The sequence below is a fragment of the Trichechus manatus genome, unplaced genomic scaffold (assembly GCF_000243295.1).
Source record: "Trichechus manatus latirostris isolate Lorelei unplaced genomic scaffold, TriManLat1.0 scaffold00070, whole genome shotgun sequence".
NCBI lineage: Eukaryota > Metazoa > Chordata > Mammalia > Sirenia > Trichechidae > Trichechus > Trichechus manatus.
The window spans coordinates 7,985,603-8,010,213 of NW_004444006.1; the positions used below are offsets into that span (position 1 = coordinate 7,985,603).

The 24,611-nt window shown below is 39.4% G+C and overlaps 1 protein-coding gene across 6 annotated transcripts in view; it reads left to right on the plus strand.

The window, feature by feature from the left end:
* The first annotated feature begins 816 nt into the window (after positions 1-816).
* TAF1 (TATA-box binding protein associated factor 1) overlaps positions 817-24,611 on the plus strand; it is a 114,314-nt gene continuing 90,519 nt past the window's right edge. For 3 of the 6 annotated variants that reach the window (XM_023734680.1, XM_023734677.1, XM_004380139.1), the window contains exons 1-18: positions 2,201-2,380; positions 3,436-3,550; positions 3,697-3,813; positions 7,969-8,088; positions 9,178-9,419; positions 9,832-10,050; positions 10,473-10,691; positions 11,036-11,243; positions 12,500-12,676; positions 13,048-13,175; positions 13,277-13,384; positions 13,505-13,678; positions 17,990-18,163; positions 18,389-18,493; positions 20,432-20,632; positions 20,790-20,931; positions 21,399-21,529; positions 22,199-22,279. In XM_023734680.1, the coding sequence (XP_023590448.1) occupies positions 2,201-2,380; positions 3,436-3,550; positions 3,697-3,813; positions 7,969-8,088; positions 9,178-9,419; positions 9,832-10,050; positions 10,473-10,691; positions 11,036-11,243; positions 12,500-12,676; positions 13,048-13,175; positions 13,277-13,384; positions 13,505-13,678; positions 17,990-18,163; positions 18,389-18,493; positions 20,432-20,632; positions 20,790-20,931; positions 21,399-21,529; positions 22,199-22,279 (2,841 nt within the window). Of the gene's footprint in view, positions 2,381-3,435; positions 3,551-3,696; positions 3,814-7,968; positions 8,089-9,177; positions 9,420-9,831; positions 10,051-10,472; positions 10,692-11,035; positions 11,244-12,499; positions 12,677-13,047; positions 13,176-13,276; positions 13,385-13,504; positions 13,679-17,989; positions 18,164-18,388; positions 18,494-20,431; positions 20,633-20,789; positions 20,932-21,398; positions 21,530-22,198; positions 22,280-24,611 lie in introns of all 6 variants that reach the window. The other 3 variants (XM_023734678.1, XM_023734679.1, XM_004380140.1) reach the window with 3 other exon arrangements.

The window sequence follows — 24,611 nt, forward strand, 5'->3', positions numbered from 1 at the left end:
CCTCTTTAACATAAAATTACAATCACAAAATGGAGGACAACCACACAATACTGGGAATCATGGCCCAGCCAAATTGATACACACATTTTTTTGGGGACATAATTCAATCCATGACATACCTATAGGGAGTGAGTAGCAGTGGAGTAGAGGGCACAGGCATGGGAGCAAGACTTCTCTTGGAATAGCTCTTTATGTGAAGGCTTACATACTCAAAAAAAATTATATAAAAAGGATAATAAAAGCAAACCCTAAATTTGAATACAAACAGATACACGATTCTAAATATACATAAGATTGGTCCACAAAGGAAAAAAATTCAAGTAATTTTTGAACACAGTATTCTGTATATCTTTAGCGGGATATATTCTAAGGACAAAAAACTGCAAAGGACTTCTGAACTTCACTTACAGTTGGTAGTGGTATGAGTGTTGTAATTCTGAAAAGAGTAAATATATTGATATAGGAAACCAGGGTTTTCACTGTGAGAGAAGCAAGATACAAATATGGAATGGGGGAAGGTGAGGAAGAACACTGTGATGTTGAATTGGAAGTATAAGTATAAATCCTTCTTCCCTCTCTCCCTCCCACGTTTCCTTAGCTCTGTCCACTGAAAGGGCCTGCAACCAATGATACCCAGATCTTTGTTTCTAAGTATCATACCCGAATAAAAGAAACTAGGACTCTTTTGAGAAATGGCTGATAACAGGTCTGGGACAGGGAATGTACAGAGTAAGCCTGGAACATCTTGTGCCAAGAAACAAGGGAACTGCTTAAAGTTACGTCAAAATTATGCCAAAAGGACGTAAGAGTCAGAACGAAGTGGTTCCCCCTGGACAAATTTGGAACAATTTGAGCATCAAAAGACTAATGATGGTGTAAAATAAAATATGAGATTCATAGTAGTTTTTTAAAAGGGAGAAAGGAGATAGCAAAATGGAAAGTTCTTTACCCAGTAATTCCAGCTGGTAAATGTAGAAGGAATTTAAGAATTAGAAAAATCACCCTTTTGCACTCTCCCAATATAGTTGATTCAGGTAAGCTATCAGTGGATGCTAAACCACTGCACGCGAGGATGATGGGAACAGAATAGTCATACAGTCTCAAAGTATCACCTCATAGATTATTTACTAATTACAAATGGAAAAAATGTATCTTTGTGATGGAGCGATCTGGCCATTACCATTTCAACCAAGTTATAAATTTAGCATCATGAATATTGGGATAACCTGATATTGTACAAGCTTTCTGATGGCAGTCAAAATATTTAGCCTGAATCAATTTGAAGAAATAATCTGACAAATCCAGAATATAGAATTATTTTCAAGACAACATGCCTAAATTTAAAAAAAAAATTAATGTCACGAAAAACAAATACATAGTGGATTCAAAATTAAGACAAAGGGAGCTCACCAAATGCAATGCATGAACCTTGAATGACGTTTGGATTGAAAAAATATGAAATGCCTCAATTAGGACAATTGGGGAAATCTGGACACTGGATTACATGACATTAAATCATTGTTAATTTTAAAGATGTGATGGTGGGATTGTGCTTAAAAAGTAAGATGTATATTCTTAGGGGTGAGGAATAATTTCTGTACCTCACTTTCAAATGGTTCAGGAAAAAAAAAAAAACACCAACCTGGCAAAATGTTAACAACTGTGAATCTAGATGAAGGGTCATCTGTTCATGTTATTAATCTTTCACTTTTAAATTTCCAAAATAAAACGTTGAGAAAATAAAGCAAAAATCCATTTATATGGAGAAATGTCAATTCGAAGCAACTAACATACAAACGAACCTTTTGAACAGAGCAGTGAAACTGCAGACAGCACAGAAGAAAAAAACGCGTCCTAATTTTATTTCCGCGTTGTGTGGCTTAGTGACTCCAGCAGTTCCTTCTGATTGGAGGAAGAACAGTTGCTCTTATCCGAAGCAATGAGAACGCTCCCGCGTAGCTAAGTGGAAGGGGCGGGACTGAACATTTTCTTTGACCAACCGCTTTTCACATATTCAGCCTCCTGATCGCGTAGGTTCGAATGAAAAGCCGTTAGTAAAGTAGTTTCACCTATTCTCTTTTCTCGTAGGACCGCCGGTTTTTCCGGTTAATTTTTCTTTATTCCGCTTCCGGTGGAGGCTGGTAGGGTCAAGGAGCTCTGTAAGTCACTTCAGGGCGACGGATGTTTTTATTTCCGGTCTATGGGACCGGGCTGGGATTTACTGCGACCTGCTGTCGCTGTCGGCAGTGCAGTCGCCATCATGTCAGACTCGGACAGCGATGAAGATTCGGCCGGAGGCGGTCCATTTTCTTTAACCGGTTTCCTTTTTGGCAACATCAATGGAGCCGGGCAGCTGGAGGGGGAAAGCGTCTTGGATGATGTGAGGGGGTGGGCGTGGGGATAGGGATGGGGGTGGTGCTGCTAAGGCGAGTAGGTAGGATGAGGGGAATAGAGAATGCTTAGGAAAGGAGAATTGAGCACGTTGTGGCCCGCTCTGAAAGGACGCAGTTAACCTAAGAGAAGAGGAAATGAGAAGAAGAACGGGATGCCATTTTAGTAAATTTTGGAGAAATGCGGTAGAGGGAGGGAGCTTCCTTCTGGGCGTGGGCGGGAAGAGGAGAGGAGCATGATTGGCGAGACACCGACGATTTTCTGTAGATCAGGGGCGCGGGTTGCTTTGGAGACAACTTTTCACCTGATCAGACACTTAGAAAAAGCAATAATTTAACCTAGGGAAATTGCTTTCAAATCATTACTGTGGCAACTTTCTTGGGGATTCTTGAAACCCGGTCTGCATTCTGACACCGCTGACCTGAGGTGGCCCAAGAGGACTGGACAGAACCTGGAACAGATCATTTGGTTCAGGCCCCAACCCTTAGAACATTGAATATTCAAACCATCCAGGGCAGGTTTTTTCTGGTCCTAGTATGATTTTTACGTAGTTTTCCCAGTGTGTTCCTTCACATTCGTGAAATTATTTCGTGCCCATCTGAAACTCACTTTTCATTCACGTTCATTTTCTCAAGGAGTAAAACTGTTAATGTTTCCCTTCCCTTGCAACACACGCAAAAGATAGCAAAAAAGTCGTCCCCTTGCCTTCTGTAATTCAAATGACCTCAGTTGCCTTAACCTTTTTCAGAGAACTATTCCATTCTTTTGGTCTTGGAGGTGGTTCTTTGAAAAATCTTAAGTTATGTTTAGAGAGCGGTGATGGAAATTGGACGTGGTACTTTAATAAAGATCTGATTAATGTGGAGTTTAGCGGAAGATTTATTTTACAGCTTTTGAATGTAATGCTCCTTTTAGCACACTGCAGAGTTACTTTTCATATGGATTTATGGCTTTGTCATGGACCAGGGAAATGAGCCTTGTGGTGTGGGAAGCTTGTGGTGTTGGAAGTTGTTACCTTCGACTCTGGTGCTGTCCCTTTTTCAGGAGTGTAAGAAGCACTTGGCAGGCTTGGGGGCTTTGGGTCTGGGCACCCTGATCACTGAACTTACGGCCAATGAAGAATTGACTGGGACTGACGGTGCCCTGGTAAATGATGAAGGTGAAGCCTGGGTCATGGGGAGTAAAGTGGGAGAGGATGCTAGCCACTTACTGTACATGTATTTTTAAATGGGAATTATCTGAGGGAGTGAGAGTTACTTGCTTTATGTTGAAAATCCTCCCCCCCTCTTTTATTTTTACTTATAGGATGGATTAAGAGTACAGAGGATGCTGTGGACTATTCAGATATCAATGAGGTAGCAGAAGATGAAAGCCGAAGATATCAGCAGACAATGGGGAGCTTGCAGCCCCTTTGCCACTCAGGTGATTTCTTCAGTGTCATCGAGAGAGCATTCCAGGGCATTTTTCTACCTGTGTAGTCCAGTTTTGACTCTGATATTCATACTTTCTGCCATTGTTCCTATTCTCTATGCCTTTGCTTTACTTCTGTCCCTTTGTTACCTTAGTTCCAAGTAGCTCCTATCCTCTTTTGTGTTCTGGAGCAGTCTCGCCATACTCAGGCTTTTTATTTCTCATACGGTTCAGCACCAAATTCTTGGGAAATGCCAAGTAAGGATGATAATGTTCTCCTCTTTGTCACCTGGTATTTGAGTACCTATAGGGTCGTTATGAGTCGGAATCGACGCAATGGGTTTGGTTTTTTTTTTTTTTAATAGGGTTCATGGTGCTGTTCTAAATGCTGTTAAAAGTTAGAGACTAAAATAAACTCATTTTTTTGTCCTCAAGGAATTTATAGTCGAAGAAGGATTAAGTATACAATGTTATATATAAATGAACACATGTATTTGTTGGCTCAAATTCTGTTAATCATTCAGCCACCTGTATGCTGATACAATGTATTTAATGCTTGCTTTCAACATAGGTTTTTTTCTTTGGTATAAGGTGCTACATCATGGAGTCACAGTGTCAGAGCTGGAAGCGATCCTAGTGATTATTCTTAATCTCCTCATAAATAAGGAAATCCTGAGTAATTCGACTTTAGTTCATTAGATGTTGATTGAACACCAGTTATGTGCTATAAACTGTGGTAGGCAGTATGGAACAAAGATAATGAAATACGTTACCTGATCTTGAGGAGCTCAAAGTTTAGTGGTCTTGGAACCTAGAGTTACTCGTTGTGATTCATTGTGGTGTAGTGGTTAAGAGCTTGGCTGCTAACCGAAGGTTGGCATTTCAGGTCCACCAACCACTCCTTGGAAACCCTATAGGGCAGTTCTACTCTGTCCTATAGGGTCGCTATGAGTTGGAACCGACTAGACGGCACCTAACAACAAGAAGATTACCCTACACTGCCTCTGACTGCTTGAAATTTTGTTACGAGTTGCTCATTGCTTATGCATTGTTCACCTCTTCTTTGCATTAGATTTCAGGTTGCTGAAAAATGTAGGTAAAACCTTAGTAAATACTTGAATTTAGTCTCTTCAAGACCAGTTAATGGATTTGAGTGCTTTTAATGTAAAGAGAATTAATTGCACCATATACATAAGAAGTAACCCAAGAAAAATGGAAGATACAGGCTGTACCTTCAAGAATTGGTTATCATTTGGGGAAGATGGGATAAACAAATGCAAAACAATTATCCATAATAAGAAGGCATAAATTAATTTACAAGCCCGTGTTTCTGTATAGAATGTTATATTTAGTGTTGAGGGGCTGCCAGAATAACTAAGTCAAATAGTATAGCTGATGTTTTTGAGCACTAATATTTTGACTAAGGGTAAGGGGGATGGTGATGGCAGCTCTAATTTTGAGTGGAAGGTGTAATTTTTAGGTACGGGTTTATTGTCTTGACTAGGGATGGTAAGGAAGAGGATGAGTGGGGGTTTTTAGTTGGGTTCTATGAGCTGACTTCCTGGAAAACGGGGATACTGCATTTGATAGTCTCAGTACTATGGGATGCTCATTTCCAGGTTCTGTTGTCCTCTAGGCGTGCCTTCACCTATGCCCTTAGCTTCCCCCTTCCCTGGCATTGACCCCTTTGCACAGCTTAATTTACAAGAGTGCTTCTTTAGAAGTGGATGGAGATCATTATGGAAGGCTTCATGGAGGTAAAATTTGAACAAAATTTCCAAAGAGATGAGAGACAAGGTTTGGTGGAGAGGAAGCAAGCAGCAGGGCAGTTTGGTTTGGAAGCATGGCTAGTCTAAAGGCTTGGAGATAAAAATAAGCAAGGGAGGGGGGATTGTCTAGCAGGTTTGCTTGAAAGGAATGGAAAGTATACTGCCGAATAGCAATAACCAAAAATACTTAAATGTTGGGAGCAATTTAATAGCACGTTTATGTATGCATTACTTGGGGTTTGATGCCATGAAGAATTATAAATCAACATAGATTGTTAAGTAAGAGGCAGAGTGGTATAATGAAAAGAAAATGGACTTTGAAGTCAGAATGTCTTAAGTTCAGAATGCCCTAGATTCGGATCCCAAATCTATATTTTGTGTGACCCTGGGCAATTAGCTTAATTTCAGAAGCTTGGGTTTCTCATTTGAAATAATCCTTTAGTTTTTTTCTCTGCAATAAAGGTGATAACACCTACCTCATTAAGTTAGGCTTTTGTGAGAATTTAAGTTCATTATCATGTGATGTGAAAGCACCTCTACAGTACAGTGCCAGGGTCATACAGGTGCTCAGTAAATGTAGTTACCTTTTCCTAAATGATACTTTAGAGAAGTGGTGCTTGTTGCTCTGGGGTTTTGAGTAGAAAAGGGAGAAGTGGCAGACTAACTTGGAGACTCTTCTAGCAGGCTTGATGTAAATTATCAAGTTCTAGAATAGGGTGACAAATGTGGAAAATGATAGGAAGGGTCAAACTTGAGAGTTGCCAAAAAAACATCAAAGGGACTTGGTGAGGATGTGTGCTGGAGAGAGTACAAGCTTTGTCATTAAAACAGGTTTGAATTGTTATTTTGTCACTTAAAGCCATACTAACTGAGTAAGTGACCTAAGTTCTGTATCTCAGAATTCTAATTCCTATTTTGGAGCATTATTGGGAGGATTATAAGTAAAATAACTACAAATGTCTGGCACATAATGGGAGTACAGTAAATGGAAGTTGATATAATTATTGCTATTGATGATTAGAAGCCCCTGTGTGGTGCGAATGGTTAAGTGCTTGACTACTAGCTGAAATGTTGGCTGATGGAACATACCCAGAGGCGCCTTGGAACCCAGGCCTGGTGATCTGCTTTTGAAAGGTCCTAGCCTTGAAAACCCTATGGAGCAGTTCTGCGCTGCACACGTGGTTGCCATGAGTCGGAATCAACTCGACTGGCAACTAACAATAGCGTTAATAATTAGAAAAGAGGTGTTGGGGGTTAAGAGATTGATGAAGGAAATAGGACTAAAGTCACAAACTGGGAAAGTGAGGATAAAGGTAGTATTGATAGTAACAAAAGAGAATTTGAATGAGGTAAGGGTTATTTCAGTGATATAAGATAACCAAACCTGTTGCTGTCGAGTTGATTCCAACTCATGGCAACCCCATGTGTAACAAAGTAGAAGTGCAGCATAGGGTTTTCTTGGCTGTAATCTTTACAGAAGCATATTGCCAGGCTATTCTTCCATGATGCCGCTGGGTGGGTTCGAACTACCATCTTTTAGGTTAGTCAAACCAAAAAACCAAACCCATTGCCATTGAGTCGATTGTGACTCATAGTGACGTTATAGGACAGAGTAGACCTGCCCCGCAGAGTTTCCAAGGCTATAATCTTTACAGAAGCAGACTGCCACATCTTTCTTACGTGGAGTGGCTGGTGGGCTCAAACCACTGACTTTTTGGTTATCAGTCAAGTGCTTAACCACTGGGCTACCAGGTTAGTGGAGTACCACAAATCATTTGTGCCACCCAGGGACCTCGTGATATAAGAGAGTTGTTGGATATCCGAGTGGAAAGGTTCTTTAGGCAACAGAAAATGCAGTGGAATTGTAGAGGTTGAGAGGTTAGGGCAAGATATAGAGACTTGGGTTTAATCTGGATAAAGGTGGTTCCTGAGAAAGAATGGTGAGTGTGTAGGGGGATAAAAGCAAAGTGTTGAAGGCCAAGTATTGAGTGATGCCAATGGTTAAAAAGGCAGTGGAAAAAATTAACAAACTGCAGAAGGTAGGTAGAAAAAGTGGAGAAGAAAGTTCAGTCTTAGTCAAAACTGACAGAGGAAAAAGAATGTTAAATTCAATTTATGAGATTGAGCAGGGTGAAAATGAAAAGCAGGATTTGATCAGAAGAAGGAGCCAGAAGTTTCCAGTAGCTCTTGTGAGCTCACTACATTCCTGTGTCAGACCCTATACGTAGTGTTATGACGTTTGTCTATACCACGATGTCTTCTGTTTCTGAAGGTAGAAGCTGCATCTCCTGTGTGTCCTTAAGAGCTTCGTGTGGTGCTTTAAATTCTTGAGTGATAGGGAGCACAAGGCTATTGTCTAATTTTCTGGATATTGAGGAGATCATCTTGGTTTTATTAGATTATGATGAAGATGACTATGATGCTGATTGTGAAGACATTGACTGCAAATTGATGCCGCCCCCACCACCACCCCCGGTATTAATAAAGAAGGATAAGGACCAGGATACTATTGCCAGTGGTGAGTAGAGACTGCTTGGTTTTTGTCTAAGGAGCTAATTTCCACTCATTAGTCTAGACTTCGGCACACACATAAGGGGTTATTAAAATTGAGCTGCTGGGAAAGCATAAAACTTCTAGAAATGATTCATTCATATCTTTAAATTTTAGCATTAGAAGAAAGCTTTACTTAAAGTATCTTCACATGCAATTAAAGGAAATGTGGTTCTCAAGTCTAGCTGCCCTTCAGAATTACCTCAGGTCTTTAAAAAATAGTCATTTCTGACTCCCACCCCTGGAAAGTCTGATTCAGAAGATTTAGGGTAGAGCCCAGGAATTTTAAAGAGTTGGCCTCCAAATGATTTCTGATGCAAATGATCTTCATATGGGTATTTGGAAACTACCTGTTCAGATGGCTCTCTTTAAAAAGAAATAGTTAAATGAGAAAGGTACCCTAGAATGTGTGTAAATCATACAGAACCAACTTTCAGATATTCAGAGATTTCAAAGGCTGATAGAGTCTTCAGTGATCATCTTACCTATTCCTTTGCATGCAAGAGTAACAGGCTAGAAGACTGGGAAAGAGCCTTGTCTTTGGTCTTCTATATTTATGGGCTTATGTTAACCTAAACTCCTCCTATTGCAGTTTTAAGCCATTTCCTTTTTAGTCTGCAGGCTAAATATCATCTGTTAACTTTACGTAATAGGTTTTATTTTATGTTAAACAAATTTCATTGTTAACCTGTGAGCCCCCCCCAAAAAAATCTCCAGCATATGGATCCCTGAACTGGACATGATAGGGCCTGGGTAAATTAATTTGCTGTTAGTCACATTCCTTTAATCTCATATAGTTATAGAAAGTAGTAAATGTAGTAATAGTCTTTGTTTTCTCTCATCACAACCATAGGGTACCAGGTACAAGGTGAGTTGGGGATGGTGGGAGATACTGAGTTGGAATGAATTTTCTGGGTTGTGTACTAGTAACCTGGGTGCTTGGGATTATAACCCCTGCAGTTGAGTTGTGCGTGTATAGCCTAGAGTGGGTGTTGGCTGAATTTGAGGAAATATGCTCACAGTTACATGCCACAGGGATTTCTCTTCCTTGTTGCAGTGTCTGAAGATGGAGAAGGCATCATCTTGCCCTCCATCATTGCCCCTTCCTCTTTGGCCTCAGAGAAAGTGGACTTCAGTAGTTCCTCTGACTCAGAATCTGACATGGGACCTCAGGAAGCAACACAGGCAGAATCTGAGGATGGAAAGCTGACCCTACCATTGGCTGGGATTATGCAGCATGATGCCACCAAGCTGTTGCCGAGTGTCACGGAACTTTTCCCAGAATTTCGGCCAGGCAAGGTACTTCCTGTGGAAAACACCCACATTGCAAACCACTGACCTCTTCCAAATACTGAGTTCTGTTTTAAGATGATGAATATAGAATGGATAAGATCTAAGGATTTCCTTATTCAGTAACATGTTGACTATAGGAGCTCTTTATATTATATTAAGTCTTTTTTTGAAGTTGTATACCTTGATGGTAAATGTGATTTATGTTGTCCTTAACAGAAGTTGTCCTGTTTTAAAAGAAGTAGTCCAAATTATTGAGGGACACTTCTTTACTTTCTTGGTAGATGTTACAAATCTGAGTTCAGCATTCGTTATCCCTCCCTCACAGTTGAGTAGACCTTCAGGGGAGTTTCCAGGCCCGTGTACTACTGTTTTCCTATCTGGCATTGAATCTGTGACATAGTAACATGTTCTGTTTTAGGTGTTACGCTTTCTCCGTCTTTTTGGACCAGGGAAGAACGTCCCATCTGTTTGGCGGAGTGCTCGGAGAAAGAGGAAAAAGAAGCACCGTGAGCTTATACAGGAAGAGCAGATCCAGGAGGTGGAGTGCTCGGTAGACTCAGAAGTCAACCAGAAGTCTTTGTGGAACTATGACTATGCTCCGCCACCACCTCCAGAGCAGTGCCTCTCTGATGATGAAGTAGGCAAAATATAGACCTAGGATTAAGGCCTGCAAGGGGAACAAATGAGTTCTTCCTAGCTTATGTCTACTTTAGAAACAATACCTTAGCAGGCAAAGTCCTGTGCTGATTGTCAATGAGTAATCATGAGTTCAATCCCAGTGACTCTCCCTTCCTTATTGTAACAGAAAGTATGGTAGTTGGGGGGGGAAAGGAGTAGATGGTAATGCATATACTGGTAAATGGGAAGGTTGGATTGATAGGCAGAGTGTGCCATGATATACTTCCATTGCTTACATTCCAACTCCAGGTGAAGATTGTTGTTTTAAGAATCTTCCTTGTGGCTTCTTTTAAGTTCCCCTCCTGACTATTAACTCCCTATACTTTTAGGACATACGGGATCAAGAAATCTCTCCCCTTCAGCTTCTTTCCTCTGTTACAGATTACAATGATGGCTCCAGTGGAGTCTAAGTTTTCCCAGTCAACTGGAGATATAGACAAAGTAACAGATACCAAACCAAGAGTGGCTGAGTGGCGTTATGGGCCTGCCCGACTGTGGTACGATATGCTGGGTGTCCCTGAAGATGGCAGTGGGTTTGACTATGGCTTCAAACTGAGAAAGACAGAACACGAACCTGTGATAAAATGTAGAATGATAGAGGTGAGCAACACCGGGATGTAAGAAAGGAATCAGTATGCCCAGGGCCTGTCAGTTTTACTAACTTTTCAATTGGGAAAATGTTGGGTAGGGTTTCTTTGGTGGGAGATTTAGATGTCTAATGCTTTTGCTTGGTGTGGTATACCACCCTGGCAGCTAGGGTCCTGTTGCAAGGATTCTGTTTGTGAAATGAGTGATGTGCCATACCAGGAATGGAAGGAGGCAGATACTCCTCCATTATCAGGTGGTTCTTCTCAAGGACCACTTATGAAGTATCTCTGATACGGAATTAGAAGTGGGAACTGTGACCAGTCAGTGATTCGTTGTTCCTTCCCCTATTTCTACAGGACTTTAGGAAGCTTGAGGAGAGCAGTGGCACTGATCTTCTGGCTGATGAAAACTTCCTGATGGTGACCCAACTGCACTGGGAGGATGATATCATTTGGGATGGGGAGGATGTCAAACATAAAGGGACAAAACCTCAGCGTGCAAGCCTGGCAGGCTGGCTTCCTTCCAGTATGACTAGGAATGCCATGGCTTACAATGTTCAACAAGGTGTGCTTCCATGCTAGCTGTGTCCAGCCCACTACTTTCCAACTCAGTCATCTTAAGCAGGCTTAGCTATGATATTTTGGGCTGCTGAAGTGAAATGTTTTGAATCTGAGCCCTAATTCTCGTCTGATGAATTTTTTTTCTACCCAGTTAATGAGTTAGGATGGACTCTGGATTCTCATTAGAAAAATTTGAAAGCCACTATGAAGTTAAAGATCTTTCTGAACTATAATAATGCTTTCTAGCCTACTTTTATTCTCAAAGTCCCTTTGCCTTTATCATTGTAGCATTTGCTTTTTCTTTCTTAAATAGGTTAAAAAGAAAAAGATAAGCCATGTTTAATGTAGAAAACTTTGAAAATACAGTACAGCATACCTCCCCCCAAAAAACCACTAGTAGTTTTACTATCCAGAAATTATCAGCTGTTAATTTCATAGTGTATTTCCTTGCAGTCTGTCTTTTGTCTTTTGTGTGCCTGTGTAGTTGAGCTTATTTCTATATAAACAGTGTTCTGTATACTGTGCTTTTGGCTTAACAAATATTTTTCTGTGTCATTCAGAGTTCTTCATAAACATGTTTAATGACATGGGAAACTCATTTTCAGTGGGAAAAAACAGGATATGAAATAGCATATTTGATATCCCATTTGTGTAATTGAAAAAAAAGCAAACTATATAAAGATACACTAAAAGGAAATATACTAAAGGGTTCACAGTGGCTATTTCTGATCTGTAAGATTATAGGCAGCTTCAGTTTTCTTATCTATACCTTCCTGTATTTTCTAAATTTTCTTCAATTAACCAGGATTATTTCTATAATTAGGAGGAAAAACAAAAGTGTATGTGATTTTCTTTTAAGAAATAGGTTTTTTTGTTTCCATTTTTAAAACACTTTATTGGTTGATTAATACTTTTATGTGAATGTTTCATGATTTATTTACCAATAATTGTATTTATTAATATATTTTACTGCCATTTATTGTTTCCATATCATTTATTACCATAATTTATTTAATCAGTCCCTTACTGTTAAATATTGAGACTGTTGAAATGTTAACTATTATAAAAAATATCACAATGAATATTTTGTCTGCTACATTTTTTTAAAGTGAGAAGTACACTGTTCAGTAGGTTCCTTTTCAGTAGCTACATGAGTAACTCTACTAACATTTGCTCTTTTTCCCCTCCTTACAGTCATGCTTGGAATGGACATAAACATTTTGTCTGTTATTTAGGGTTTCCTCCTTCTGCTTTGACTAGGTTTTACAGCCACCTTGGATGATGACAAACCTTGGTACTCCATTTTTCCCATTGACAATGAGGAGCTGGTGTATGGACGTTGGGAGGACAATATCATTTGGGATGCTCAGTCCATGCCCCAGCTGTTGGAGCCTCCTGTTTTGACACTTGATCCCAATGATGAGAACCTCATTTTGGGTATGGTACTGTCAGAGGCCAATGTTCCTTCTCCATCTTTGACAACTTGCTGCTAATGTCAAGGGGCAGGAGGAACTCAAAAGAGTTGGAGAAGGTCAATACTAGAAGCTTCCAGGTAGCAATTTAGAGAGCAAAGTTGTGGCTGTCAGTTTCTAGTATTTGTGGATTATTTAGGGAAAACATATAAATGTAGGAGTGTTGGAAAGTAACATTTTTTGAGATTTTTCGGGAGTGCAGTTTGGTTAGAGTGAATCATGGAATAAAAGTCATCTCAAGCAGGAAGAGAGATCTAGTTAGGAACTGCAAAGGTATCACTAGGAAAGGTGAATCTTCAGGGATAGCCACTCCAGAGTGACTTATTTCATTCTCAGAAATTCCTGATGAGAAGGAAGAGGCTACCTCTAACTCCCCCTCCAAGGAGAGTAAGAAGGAATCATCGCTGAAGAAGAGTCGAATTCTCTTAGGAAAAACAGGAGTCATCAAGGAGGAACCACAGCAGGTCTGTGAAGGGAAAGAGGACTTGGTGTTTAGAAGAACCAAGAAAGGTAATGGAGAACGGTAGTCTAATAAGGTTTATTGTATTTGATGATCTGTCATTAGAACATGTCTCAGCCAGAAGTGAAAGATCCATGGAATCTCTCCAATGATGAGTATTACTACCCCAAGCAACAGGGTCTTCGAGGCACCTTTGGAGGGAATATTATTCAGGTAAAAGTAGCATCTTCTCTGTGGTGGGGGGGAACTCACTGCTTCTGATGAAGGATGTGGTTAATTTTGCCTAGGCTGGAAGTAGTATTTAATTTGAACCTTTATATTTCCTGTTTTTAGCACTCAATTCCTGCTGTGGAATTACGGCAGCCCTTCTTTCCCACTCACATGGGGCCCATCAAACTCCGGCAGTTCCATCGCCCACCTCTGAAAAAGTACTCCTTTGGGACACTATCTCAGCCAGGTCCCCACTCGGTCCAACCTTTGTTAAAGCACATCAAAAAGAAGGCCAAGGTATGAGTGAATTCCGGTTAGGAAGGAAAAAGAAACGTCTGTAAAAAGATAGTGGGGTACAAATGGGGGAAATGGATTGGATATTAGGTAATATTAGGATATAATTGTTTATTTTCTTAGATAGGATATAATGTAGTTGTTTAGGAGAACGTCCTTATACTTTAGATGAAGGTTTACAGAACAAATAGTTTCTCATTAAACAATTAACACACATATTGTTTTATGACATTGGTTAACAACCCCACGACATGCCAACTTTCTCCCTTCTTGACCTTGGGTACCCTATTACCAGCTTTCTGTCCCCTCATGCCTTCTATTCCTTGTCCCTGGGCTGTTGTGCCCCATTAGTCTCGTTTCGTTTTATGGGGCTGTCTAATCTTTGGCTGAAGGGTGAACCTCGGAAGTAACTTCATTACTGAGCTAAAAGGGTGTCTAGGGGCCATACTCTCAGGGTTTCTCAAGTCTCTGTCAGGCCAGTAGATCTGATCTTTTTTGTGTGTTAGAATGTTGTTCCACATCCTTCTCCAGCTCTGTCCAGGACTCTTTGTTGTGATCCTTGTCAGAGCAGTCAATGGTGGTAGCTGGGCACCATCTAGCTGTACTGGACTCAGTCTGGTGGATGCTGTGGTGGTTGTGGTCCATTAGTCCTTTGGACTAATCTTTTCCTTGTATCTTGTTTTCTTCATTCTCCGTTGCTCCCGAAGGGGTGAGACCAGTGGAGTATCTTAGATGGCTGCTCACAGGCTTTTAAGACCCCAGACGCTACTCACCAAGGTAGAATGTAGAACATTTTCTTTATAAAATATGTCAGTTAAGCTAGATGTTCCCCGAGATCATGGTCCCCACACCCCTCCGCCCAGCGATTCGGTCCCTCAGGGAGTTTGGATGTGTCTATGGAGCTTTCATGACCTTTCCTTGTACAAGTTGTGCTGGCTTCCCCAGTATTGTGTACTGCCTTACCTTTCACCAAAGTTACCACTTGTCTATTAAGTATTCTCCCCCACCCCTCCTATACCTCGTAACCATCAAAGATTGTTTCTTTTTGTGTGTAAACTATTTCATGAGTTTTTACAGTGGTGGTCTCGTACAATATTTGTCTTTTTGTTGTTGAATTATTTCACTCCGCATAATGTCCTCCAGTTTCATCTGTGTTATGAGATGCTTCACAGATTCATCACTGTTTTTATTATTGCACGGTACTCCATTGTGTGTATGTACCATAGTTTATTCCTCCATCTGTTGATGGGTATCTAGGTTGTTTTCATCTTTTTGCTAATGTGAACAGTGCTGCAGTGAACATGGGTGTGCATATGTCTATTTGTGTGAGGGCTCTTATTTCTCTAGGATCTATTCCTAGGAGTGGGATTGCTGGATCGTATGGTATATTTCTAGCTTTCTAAGGAAGCGCCCTATTCTTTTCCAAAATGGTTGTATCACTTTACGTTCCCACCAGCAATGCCTAAGAACTCCGATCTCCCCACAGCCTCTCCAGCATTTGTTATTTCCAGTGTTTTTGATTCGTGCCAGTAATGCCAGGGTGAGAAGGTATCTCATTGTGGTTTTGATTTGCATTTCTCTAATAGCCAGTGATCGCGAGCATTTCCTTATGTGTCTGTTGGCTGCTTGAATGTCTTCTTTGGTGAAGTGTCCATCTCCTTTGCTCATTTTTTAATTGGATTATTTGTCTGTTTGTTGTAGAGGTATTGGATTTCCTTGGAGATTTTGGAGATTAGACCTTTGTCTGACTTGTAATGTCCAAAAATTTTTTCCCAGTCTGTAGGTTCTCTTTTTACTCTTTTGGTGAAGTCTTTTGAAAGGCATAAGTGTTTAATTTTTAGAAGATCCCAGTTATCTAGCTTATCTACTAGAGTTTGTGTGTTCTTGGTTATGGTTTGCATCCTTTTAATTCCGTGTATTAGGGCTTCTAGTGTTGATCCTATTTTTTATTCTGTGAACTTTATAGTTTTTGGCTTTATATTTAGGTTTTTGATCCATTTTGAATTAGTTTTTGTATATGGTGTGAAGTATGGGTCCTGTTTCATTTTTTTGCAGATGGACATCCAGTTTTGCCAGCACCATTCATTAAAAAGACTGTCTTTTCCCCATTTGATGGACTTTGGGCCCTTGTCGAAGATCAGGTGACCGTAGGTGGATGGGTTTATATCTGGGTTCTCAATTCTGTTCCATTGGTCAATGTGTATCTGTCGTTATACCAGTAACAGGCTGTTTTGACTACCGTAGCTGTATAGTAGGTTCCGAGGTCAGGTAGTGCGAGTCCTCCTACTTTATTTTTCTTTTTCAGTAGTGCTTTACTTATCCAGGGCTTTTTCCCTTTCCATATAAGGTTAATGATTAGTTTTTCCATCTCTTTGAAGAATGTTGGTATTTGGATGGGGATTGCATTGTATTTGTAGATTGCTTTGGGTAGAATTGTCACTTTTCACAATGTTGAGTCTACCTATCCATGAGCATGATATGTTTTTCCATTTACGTAGATCTCTTTTGGTTTCTTGCAGAAGTGTTTTGTAGTTTTCTCTGTATAGGTCTTTTACATCCCTGGTTAGATTTGTTTCTAAGTATCTTATTTTTTTAGGGGCTACTATAAATAGTATTGTTTTCCTTTTCATCATTCTCTTTATTGGTGTATAGGAATCCAACTGATTTTTGTATGTTTATCTTGTATCCTGCCAATCTGCCGAATCTTTCTATTCCAGTAGTTTTCTCGTGGAGTCTTTTGGGTTTTCTGTGTATAGCATCATAGGCAAATAGGGACAGTTTAACTTGTTCATTACCAATTTGGATGCCCTTTCTTTCTTTTTTTTGCCTTGTTACTCTAGCTAGGACTTCAGTACAATGTTAAATAGGAGTGGTGATAAAGGGCATCCTTGTCTTGTTCCTGTTCTCAAGGGGAATGTTTTCAGCCTCTCTCCATTAAGAGTGATGTTGGCCATCGGTTTTGCATAGATGCCCTTTATTATGTTGAGAAATTTGCCTTCTATACCTATTTTATTGAGAGTTTTTATCAGGAATGGGTGTTGGACTTTGTCGAATGCCTTTTCTGTATCAATTGAGATGATCATGTGATTCTTTTCTTTCCTTTTACTTATGTGGTGGATTACGTTGGTTGATTTTCTAATGTTGAACCATCCTTTCATAGCTGGTATGAATCCTACTTGGTCGTGGTGTATTTTTTTTTGATATGCTGAATTCTATTGGCTAGAATTTTGTTGAGAATTTTTACATCTATATTCATGAGTGATAACTGGTTTATAATTTTCTTTTTTTGTGGTACATTTGCCTAGTTTTGGTATCAGGGTTATGCTGGCTTCATAGAATGATTTCAGAAGTGTTGCTTTCTTTTCTGTTTTCTGAAATAGTTTGAGTAGTACTGGTATAAGCTCTTCTGAATGTTTTGTAGAATTCTCCAGTGAAGCCATCTGGGCCAGGGTTGTTTTTTTTGTTGGGAGTTTTTTTAATTACCTTCTCAATCTCTTCTCTTGTTACGGGTCTGTTCAGATTTTCAACATCACTTTGTGTTAGTTTGGGTAGTAGTGTGTTTTTAGAAATTTATCCATTTCCTCTAGGTTTTTAAATTTGTTGGAGTATAGTTTTTCATAATACTCTGTTCTGATCCTTTTTATTTCAGTTGGGTCTATTGTAATGTCCCTCATTTCATTTCTTATTTGGGTTATTTGCGTTCTCTCCTGTTATTCTTTTGTCCGTTTGGCCAGTGGTTTGTTCGTTTTGTTGATCCTTTCAGAGAACCAACTTTTGGTTTTGTTGATTCTTTCTATTGTTTTTCTGTTCTCTTATTTCATTTATTTCTGTTCTGTTCTTTATTATTTCCTTTCTTCTGGTGGCTTGGGCTTCTTTTGCTGTTCTCTATTTGTTCGTGTTGTGTAGTTAATGTTTTGATTTTGTCTCTTTCTTCTTTTTTGATGTGTGCGTCTATTGCTATAAATTGTCCTTTGAGAACTGCCTTTGCTGTGTCCCAGAGGTTTTGGTATGATAAAATGTCCTTATTCTTAAAAGATGCGTGCAAGAAGAAAATACTTAGGGGGAAGTATTATGACTGCAGCTTTCGAAAATGGTATAGCGAAATCTATAAAGATAAAACAAACAGGCAACATATAAACAAAAAAAAAGTTACACGTAGGCGGTGGGTTAATAGGTGTTCATAGTACTAGTCTTTCAACTTTATGTTTGAAAATTTTCATGATGTAATTGAAAAAAGCAAGGTAGAAGCTTTTTTGGTGTATTTGCCTTAGAATGAATCTGTCATGAACTGAGCTGTGTTCTTGTTCTGGACAGATGAGAGAACAAGAGAGGCAAGCTTCAGGTGGTGGAGAGATGTTTTTTATGCGCACACCTCAGGACCTCACAGGCAAAGATGGAGATCTTATTCTTGCAGAATACAGTGAGGAAAATGGACCCTTAATGATGCAGGTTGGCATGGCAACCAAGATAAAAAACTACTATAAACGGGTGAGTCTCTGCTCAGAAAAATCTTTGTTATTGATATAGCTATAGTTAGATGTCCAGTGATATCTCTGAATATGTACTTTGTTTTCTTTATACTATAAATTTCTTGGGAGAAAGAAATACCTTTTTTAATCATGTTAGTAAAGTGCCATGGTCATGGAATATTTTTGTGTAGGTTTATTAATTATATTCTGTGATAGTAACTGGGTGTTGCTGTCTTCTTCATAGAAACCCGGAAAGGATCCTGGAGCCCCAGATTGCAAATATGGGGAAACTGTTTACTGCCATACATCTCCTTTCCTGGGCTCTCTCCATCCAGGCCAGTTACTGCAGGTGAGAATTCTTGCTTGTTATAATTCTTCCCTAAGGAAATTGACAGATAAGGAGCTAGTCAGCCCAGAAAGAACTAGTTGAATGAGACAGTGTTCATACGTCAAATATGGGGGAAATCAATATAATGAGAAGATGATTATAGCTGCATTTAAATGTTTTTTAAAAATCTTTTTTCTTAAAACTGGCTTTTAATTGTTATTTTTAGGCTAAATTTGAAATAATTTTTTGAAATCCGCACTGGTAAGAAGCCCAAAAATACATGGGTGGCATAAGGAAGTCAGCCTGGGATTAATAGTTTTCTGTAGTTAATTGATGAACGTCTGGTTTGTATGCAGAAAATTGCTAAGTTGTGGTCATTTGTGAGTATTGATCCACACCTGCACCGTGCCATCTACAGTCCCTAATCATAGTGCAGTGCTTTTTGTTTCTCCTTTGTTCTGATGGGTGTAGAGGGGCCATTTGGTAAGTTGGGTTTTACATATTTTTGTTAAGGGAAAGTACAGATATCCACCAGTGATACTGTGAAATCTCTAGTACTCTACTACTTTGTCCTTTCTCCATTTCATTTCTCTTGACAATCTTAACCATTTTTCCTACCCCTTGTACTTGGTTTATTCCACTATTGCTTATTTTTCTAAAGCGTCTGCAAAGCCCTGTTTTTTTGCGGGGGTGTGTGTGGCACAAGTAGTTAAGTGCTAAGCTACTAACTGAAAGGTCGATGGTTTGAATCCACCCAGAGGCACCTCAGAAGAAAGGCCTGGCAGTCCGCTTCTGCAAAGTCACAGCCTTGAAAAACCTATGGAGTGCAGTTCTACTCTGAAAACATGGGGTCGCTGTGAGATGGAATTGACTGAATGGCAACTGGTTTGGGTTTTACATCTATAGTCTATTTCTCACAAGATTTTAAACATCATCTTTATTCTGTTGCTGGCATTTCCTCTCCCTGTAACTTTCTGTTGAGGTTTTCTACCAATCCATCTCCTTCTTTTGTGGCCTACTTTGGTAGTCTTCTAAAATTTCTTTTCTATATTTTTTTTGTAGTTCTTTTTCTTACCTGTTTTACACTTAGAACTTGTGTTCTGCATCCATACAGTGAGGATCATCCCTTTTTCTGTCTCCTATTCTGAGAAGACTTAGAATCACAGGCTTCTTGTTGATCCCCATCTGACTGCTACTTAAACTGACTCAAATGTTTCTGTCCTGCCCTCTCTTTGTGTTTATTCTGTTCTCTCTAGCATACTTCCTACCTCATTGCTTTTTGTTTTTATGTTTTAATTAATTCACTTATTTATTCAACAAAATGTTTTGATCTCACCTATTGTGCGTCTGCTGGAAAAGGACATCACGTTTAACGAAAACAAGGGAAACCCTCAGTGAAGTGGATTGACACAGTAGCCGAGACAATGGTCTCAAACACCAGTGATCATGAAGATGGCACAGAACCAGACAGCTTTCATTCTGTTTTACATGGGGTCACTATGAGTTGCAGCCAACCCGATGGCAACTAACAACACCAACAAATTGTGTGTCAGGGACTATGCAGGGGTCTGTGGTAGTAATTTAATACTTGTTAGTTTATAAAGTGATTTTCATACATAATCTTCTTAACAGTCCTGTGAGGTATAGGCATTTTAAGTATCTCCATTTTATAGATGGGGAAAGTTAAGCTCAGAGATGTTAAGTAACTTGTTTGATGTCATACATTGAGTGACAGAGCCAATGTCATCTCACTACAAATCCTAGAGTTTCTCCATTACTGACTCTTAAGTAAGAATTGTCTTTCTAACCTTGTTTTTTATTCTACATTATAATTTATTATATTACTGTTTAAGTCATATGAGGGTGGAGAGCAAACAAACTCGATTTTCCTTTCTCTTCAGAGACTGAACTTCCTAGGCTCCTTTGTATATAATTTTTACATGTTTTTACTCTTGTCAGGCATTTGAGAACAACCTTTTTCGTGCCCCAATTTATCTTCATAAGATGCCAGAAACTGACTTTCTGATCATTCGGACAAGACAGGGTTACTATATTCGGGAACTAGTGGATATTTTTGTGGTTGGCCAGCAGTGCCCCTTGTTTGAAGTTCCTGGGCCCAACTCCAAGAGAGCCAATACACATATTCGAGACTTCCTACAGGTAAGGATGGATGGGTAGGGAGGGAGTCAGGGTGCACATAAAAGGGTATGTGATTTTGGGGGCACAACAGGAAAGATCAAAACACATTATGGCTTAGCAGAAGAAGGGATAGACCTTTATCATTTGCCAAATGAAATGCTTTTGGTTTGTTGGGTAGGTTTTTATTTACCGCCTCTTCTGGAAGAGTAAAGATCGGCCACGGCGGATTCGAATGGAAGATATTAAAAAAGCCTTTCCATCCCATTCAGAAAGCAGCATCCGAAAGAGGCTGAAGCTCTGCGCTGACTTCAAACGCACAGGTCATCAGTTGTGTCTGGTTATTTGTCCTCTCCAACTCTTTCCAAGAAAAAAATTGTGATGGCTCTCTGTAAAGGAATTTAAGTGTACAGCTAATAAAATAGAAATAGATGGTCATTGAAAGGAGGAAGTAGCAAATCTAATTATATGGAGGCTCTGATTGTTTTTTTTATTTTGGCTGCCAGGAAATTCATTGTGGTTGTTGGAAAGGAAGTACGATACCAGATTTTCTCATAGTAAACCAAGGTTTTCCTAATGCTGAATTCCAAGAGAGATGTCTTATGTGAAGTGTAGGAAGCCTAGTAGCAGGATCTGTCTTGGCAAGAAAGTCGTTAACTGTGGCTAGGCCTGTTCCCTTCTAGGGCATTTCCTGATTCAGTCTTCCTTTGTTATCCCTTCTGCTATCAATGAGTGTTAGGACCTTTGGAATTTAGAGCAGTTTCATTTTCCCTTTCTGTATCTTTTCCAGGGATGGACTCAAATTGGTGGGTGTTGAAGTCTGATTTTCGTTTACCAACCGAAGAAGAGATCAGAGCTATGGTGTCTCCAGAGCAGTGCTGTGCTTATTATAGTATGATAGCTGCAGAACAGCGACTGAAGGTGAACACCTTCCACTTAGCCACTCACTGCCTATGCCAGTAAGACGGGGGAGAAGACTCTTCTCGTTGACTTAAGAGATGATGGCTACTAGATTATTACCAATTATTAAAAAATTCAAACCGTATGAGGTGTTCTCTGTGGACGTCAGTTATGGGGAAAATGATAATAGTTAAATATCAGTGGGAAGACTTAATAAGGGACTGAGGGCATATTGTTTTACTTTGAAAATGATTGCTCATCCATTTGGGTGGTGATTTTAGTTTTTCTTTGTAAGACGTTTAAACAGGATAAGTACTTGCCAGTTCCCACATCCTCCTAGGTGGACGGAGATAATGATGGTGCTGGAGGTGTGGTTTAGAGAAACACAGTTTTCTTATCAGGCCAAAATAGGAATGGTCCAGCTGGAGCGGGACGGCAACAGTGCTGTCCCACTGAGTTAATGAGTCGGAATTATTAAGCATCTCTTTTTAGCTTCCTTATAGGCCCTGATTATCCATCTATCAGCTAGTATGTTCTTATAGTCTAAGGATATAGAATGGTGATACGGTGATGACTTTACAGATTCATTCTTTATGCAGGATATGTTTTGATATTGTGTACTTGGTATTCAGTAAAACTTGTGCTTTTCGATTGTTTGGTTTATGGATGGATTTTTTTTTCCTTTTCCAGGATGCTGGCTATGGTGAGAAGTCCTTTTTTGCCCCAGAAGAAGAAAATGAGGAAGATTTTCAGATGAAGATAGATGATGAGGTAAGGCTTACATTAATTTTTTATAAGCATGTCCCCTTTATCCTTTTTAAAAAACAGCTTTATTAAGATATGATTGACATATAATAAACTGCACACATTTAAAGTGTTTTTTGCTGTGTTTTGACGTACATGTATACCTGTGAAACCCTCACGACACGGCAATGAGCATATCCATCACCCCCAAAATTATCTTGGTGCCCCTTAGAGATCCCTTTCTCCTGCTTTCTCATTTCCCTCCCTCCTTGTCCGCTAGCAGCCACTGATCTGCTTTCTCTCACTATAGATTACTTTATATTTTCTAGAATTTAGATAAATGGAGTTGTACAGCATGTACTCTTTCTTATCTGCCTTTCACTCAGTGTGATTAGTTTGAGATTTATCCAGGTGGTTGCATGCATCAGTTGTTTGTTCTTGTTACTACTATGTAGTGGTCCATTAAAACTTGTAGTACCACAGTTTGTTTAACCATTCACTTATTAAAGGAAGTTTTGCTTGTTCTCAGGTTTTGGCTATTATGAATAAAGCTGCTATGAACATTCATATATACATTTACATATGGATATGTATTTCCTTTTCTCTTGGGTAAAATACCAAAAAGTGGAATGGCTAGATCATATGATAGGTGTATGTTTAACTTTTTTAAAAATTGCCAAACTCTTTTCTAAAGTGGCTTTACCATTTAACATAGCCACCAGCTGTGCATGAGAGTTCCAACTGCTCCACATCCTCACCATCACTTGGTATGGTCAGTCTTTTTAATGTTAGCTATTCTGATAGGTGCGTAGGGGCTTTTCATCATGGTTTTAATTTGCATTTCCCTGGTGGTCCCTGGGTGGCACAAACAATTTGCGCTCGACTGCTAACCTAAAGGTTGGCAGTTCAAACCCACCCAGCAGTGCCACAGAAGAAAGGCCTGGCGATCTGCTTCTGTAAAGATTACAGCCGAGAAAACCTTATGGCGCAGTTCTACTCCGTAACATAATGGGGTTGCCATGAGTCAGAATCAATTTGATGGCAACGGGTTTGGTTTTTTGGTAATGGCTAAGAATGTTAATGTGTTTTCATCTGCTTATTTATCATCCAGGTACCTTCCTTGGTGAAGTGTCTGTTTATCTCTTTTTCCCATTTTTACTTTTGTTTAGTTGTTTTCTTACTGAGTTTTGAGACTTCTTTGTATATTCTAGGTCGAGTTCTTTATCACATATGTAATTTGCAAAGATTTTCTCCCAGTCTGTGGCTTATTTTTTGTCTTAACAGCATCTTATGAAGAGTAGAAGTCTAACTTGTTAATTGCTTGTGGTTTTAATGTCATATTTGAGAAATTTTTGCCTAACCCAAGGTCACAAAGATTTTCTCCTGTGTTTTATTATTTTGCGTCTTACATTTATATCTGTGATCTATTTTGAGTTAATTTTTGACAGGGTGCAAGGTATGGATTAAGGTTCGTTTTTTTTTGTATGCGTATATCCAATTATTCTAACACCATTTGTTAAAAAGTTGAATAATCTTTTAAAACAAAAATTATATCAGTTCATTCCCCTGCCCAAAAGCTTTTCTGGCTCCTCATTTCTTTTAGGAAGATGACCTTAACATGATTTACAAGAGTCTGCATGATTTGGTCCTTGCATATAACTCTAACCTCCTCTCATCTCCGGTCACTGCCCTTCTTGTACTCTAAGCTCCAAGCATACTAAAGTTTGTTCGGTTCCCTAAATTTCCTCTGTTGCCTTCCAGGTCTTTGCAACGGTTATTTCCTCTACCTTGAATATTTTTTCTCCACTGTGCTACCATCTGGCCTTCATCTACAAGTTGTATTCTCTTGGAAGCTTTTTCTGACTCCTTACCCTCACTCCCACCCTGGGTTCAGATTTGATGGCTATCCTTCTCTTCTTCATATACATGTAGCACCTTTTACTTCTTTATCATGACAGTGACCACACTGAATTGAACTTGGTTATTTGTCTCTTCCGCACTAACACGAGGTCCATGAGAAAATAGTACCTGGAATGTAGTAGGTGTTCAATAAGTATTTGTCGAACGAATGAATGATTGTAAACAGAAGCAGAAGATGGTACAGAAGCATTGTTGTACTCTTCTTTTGAGATTGAAATGAAAAATTCGTGGATGTTTTAAGAATTTAAGAAATTGTTTTGTTGAATGGCCTTCAAGATTGAATCCTGAATAGAGAATTGGCCATTTTCTGTCTAATCATGTATATTCTTGACTGATGAAGCACATTTACTCCTTGTCTTAATTCTCTAATTTTTAAGTGGAGTCTGTAAATACTAGTCTCAGGCTCCCAGGAGAGGACAGACTGTTTTGACCAAACTGT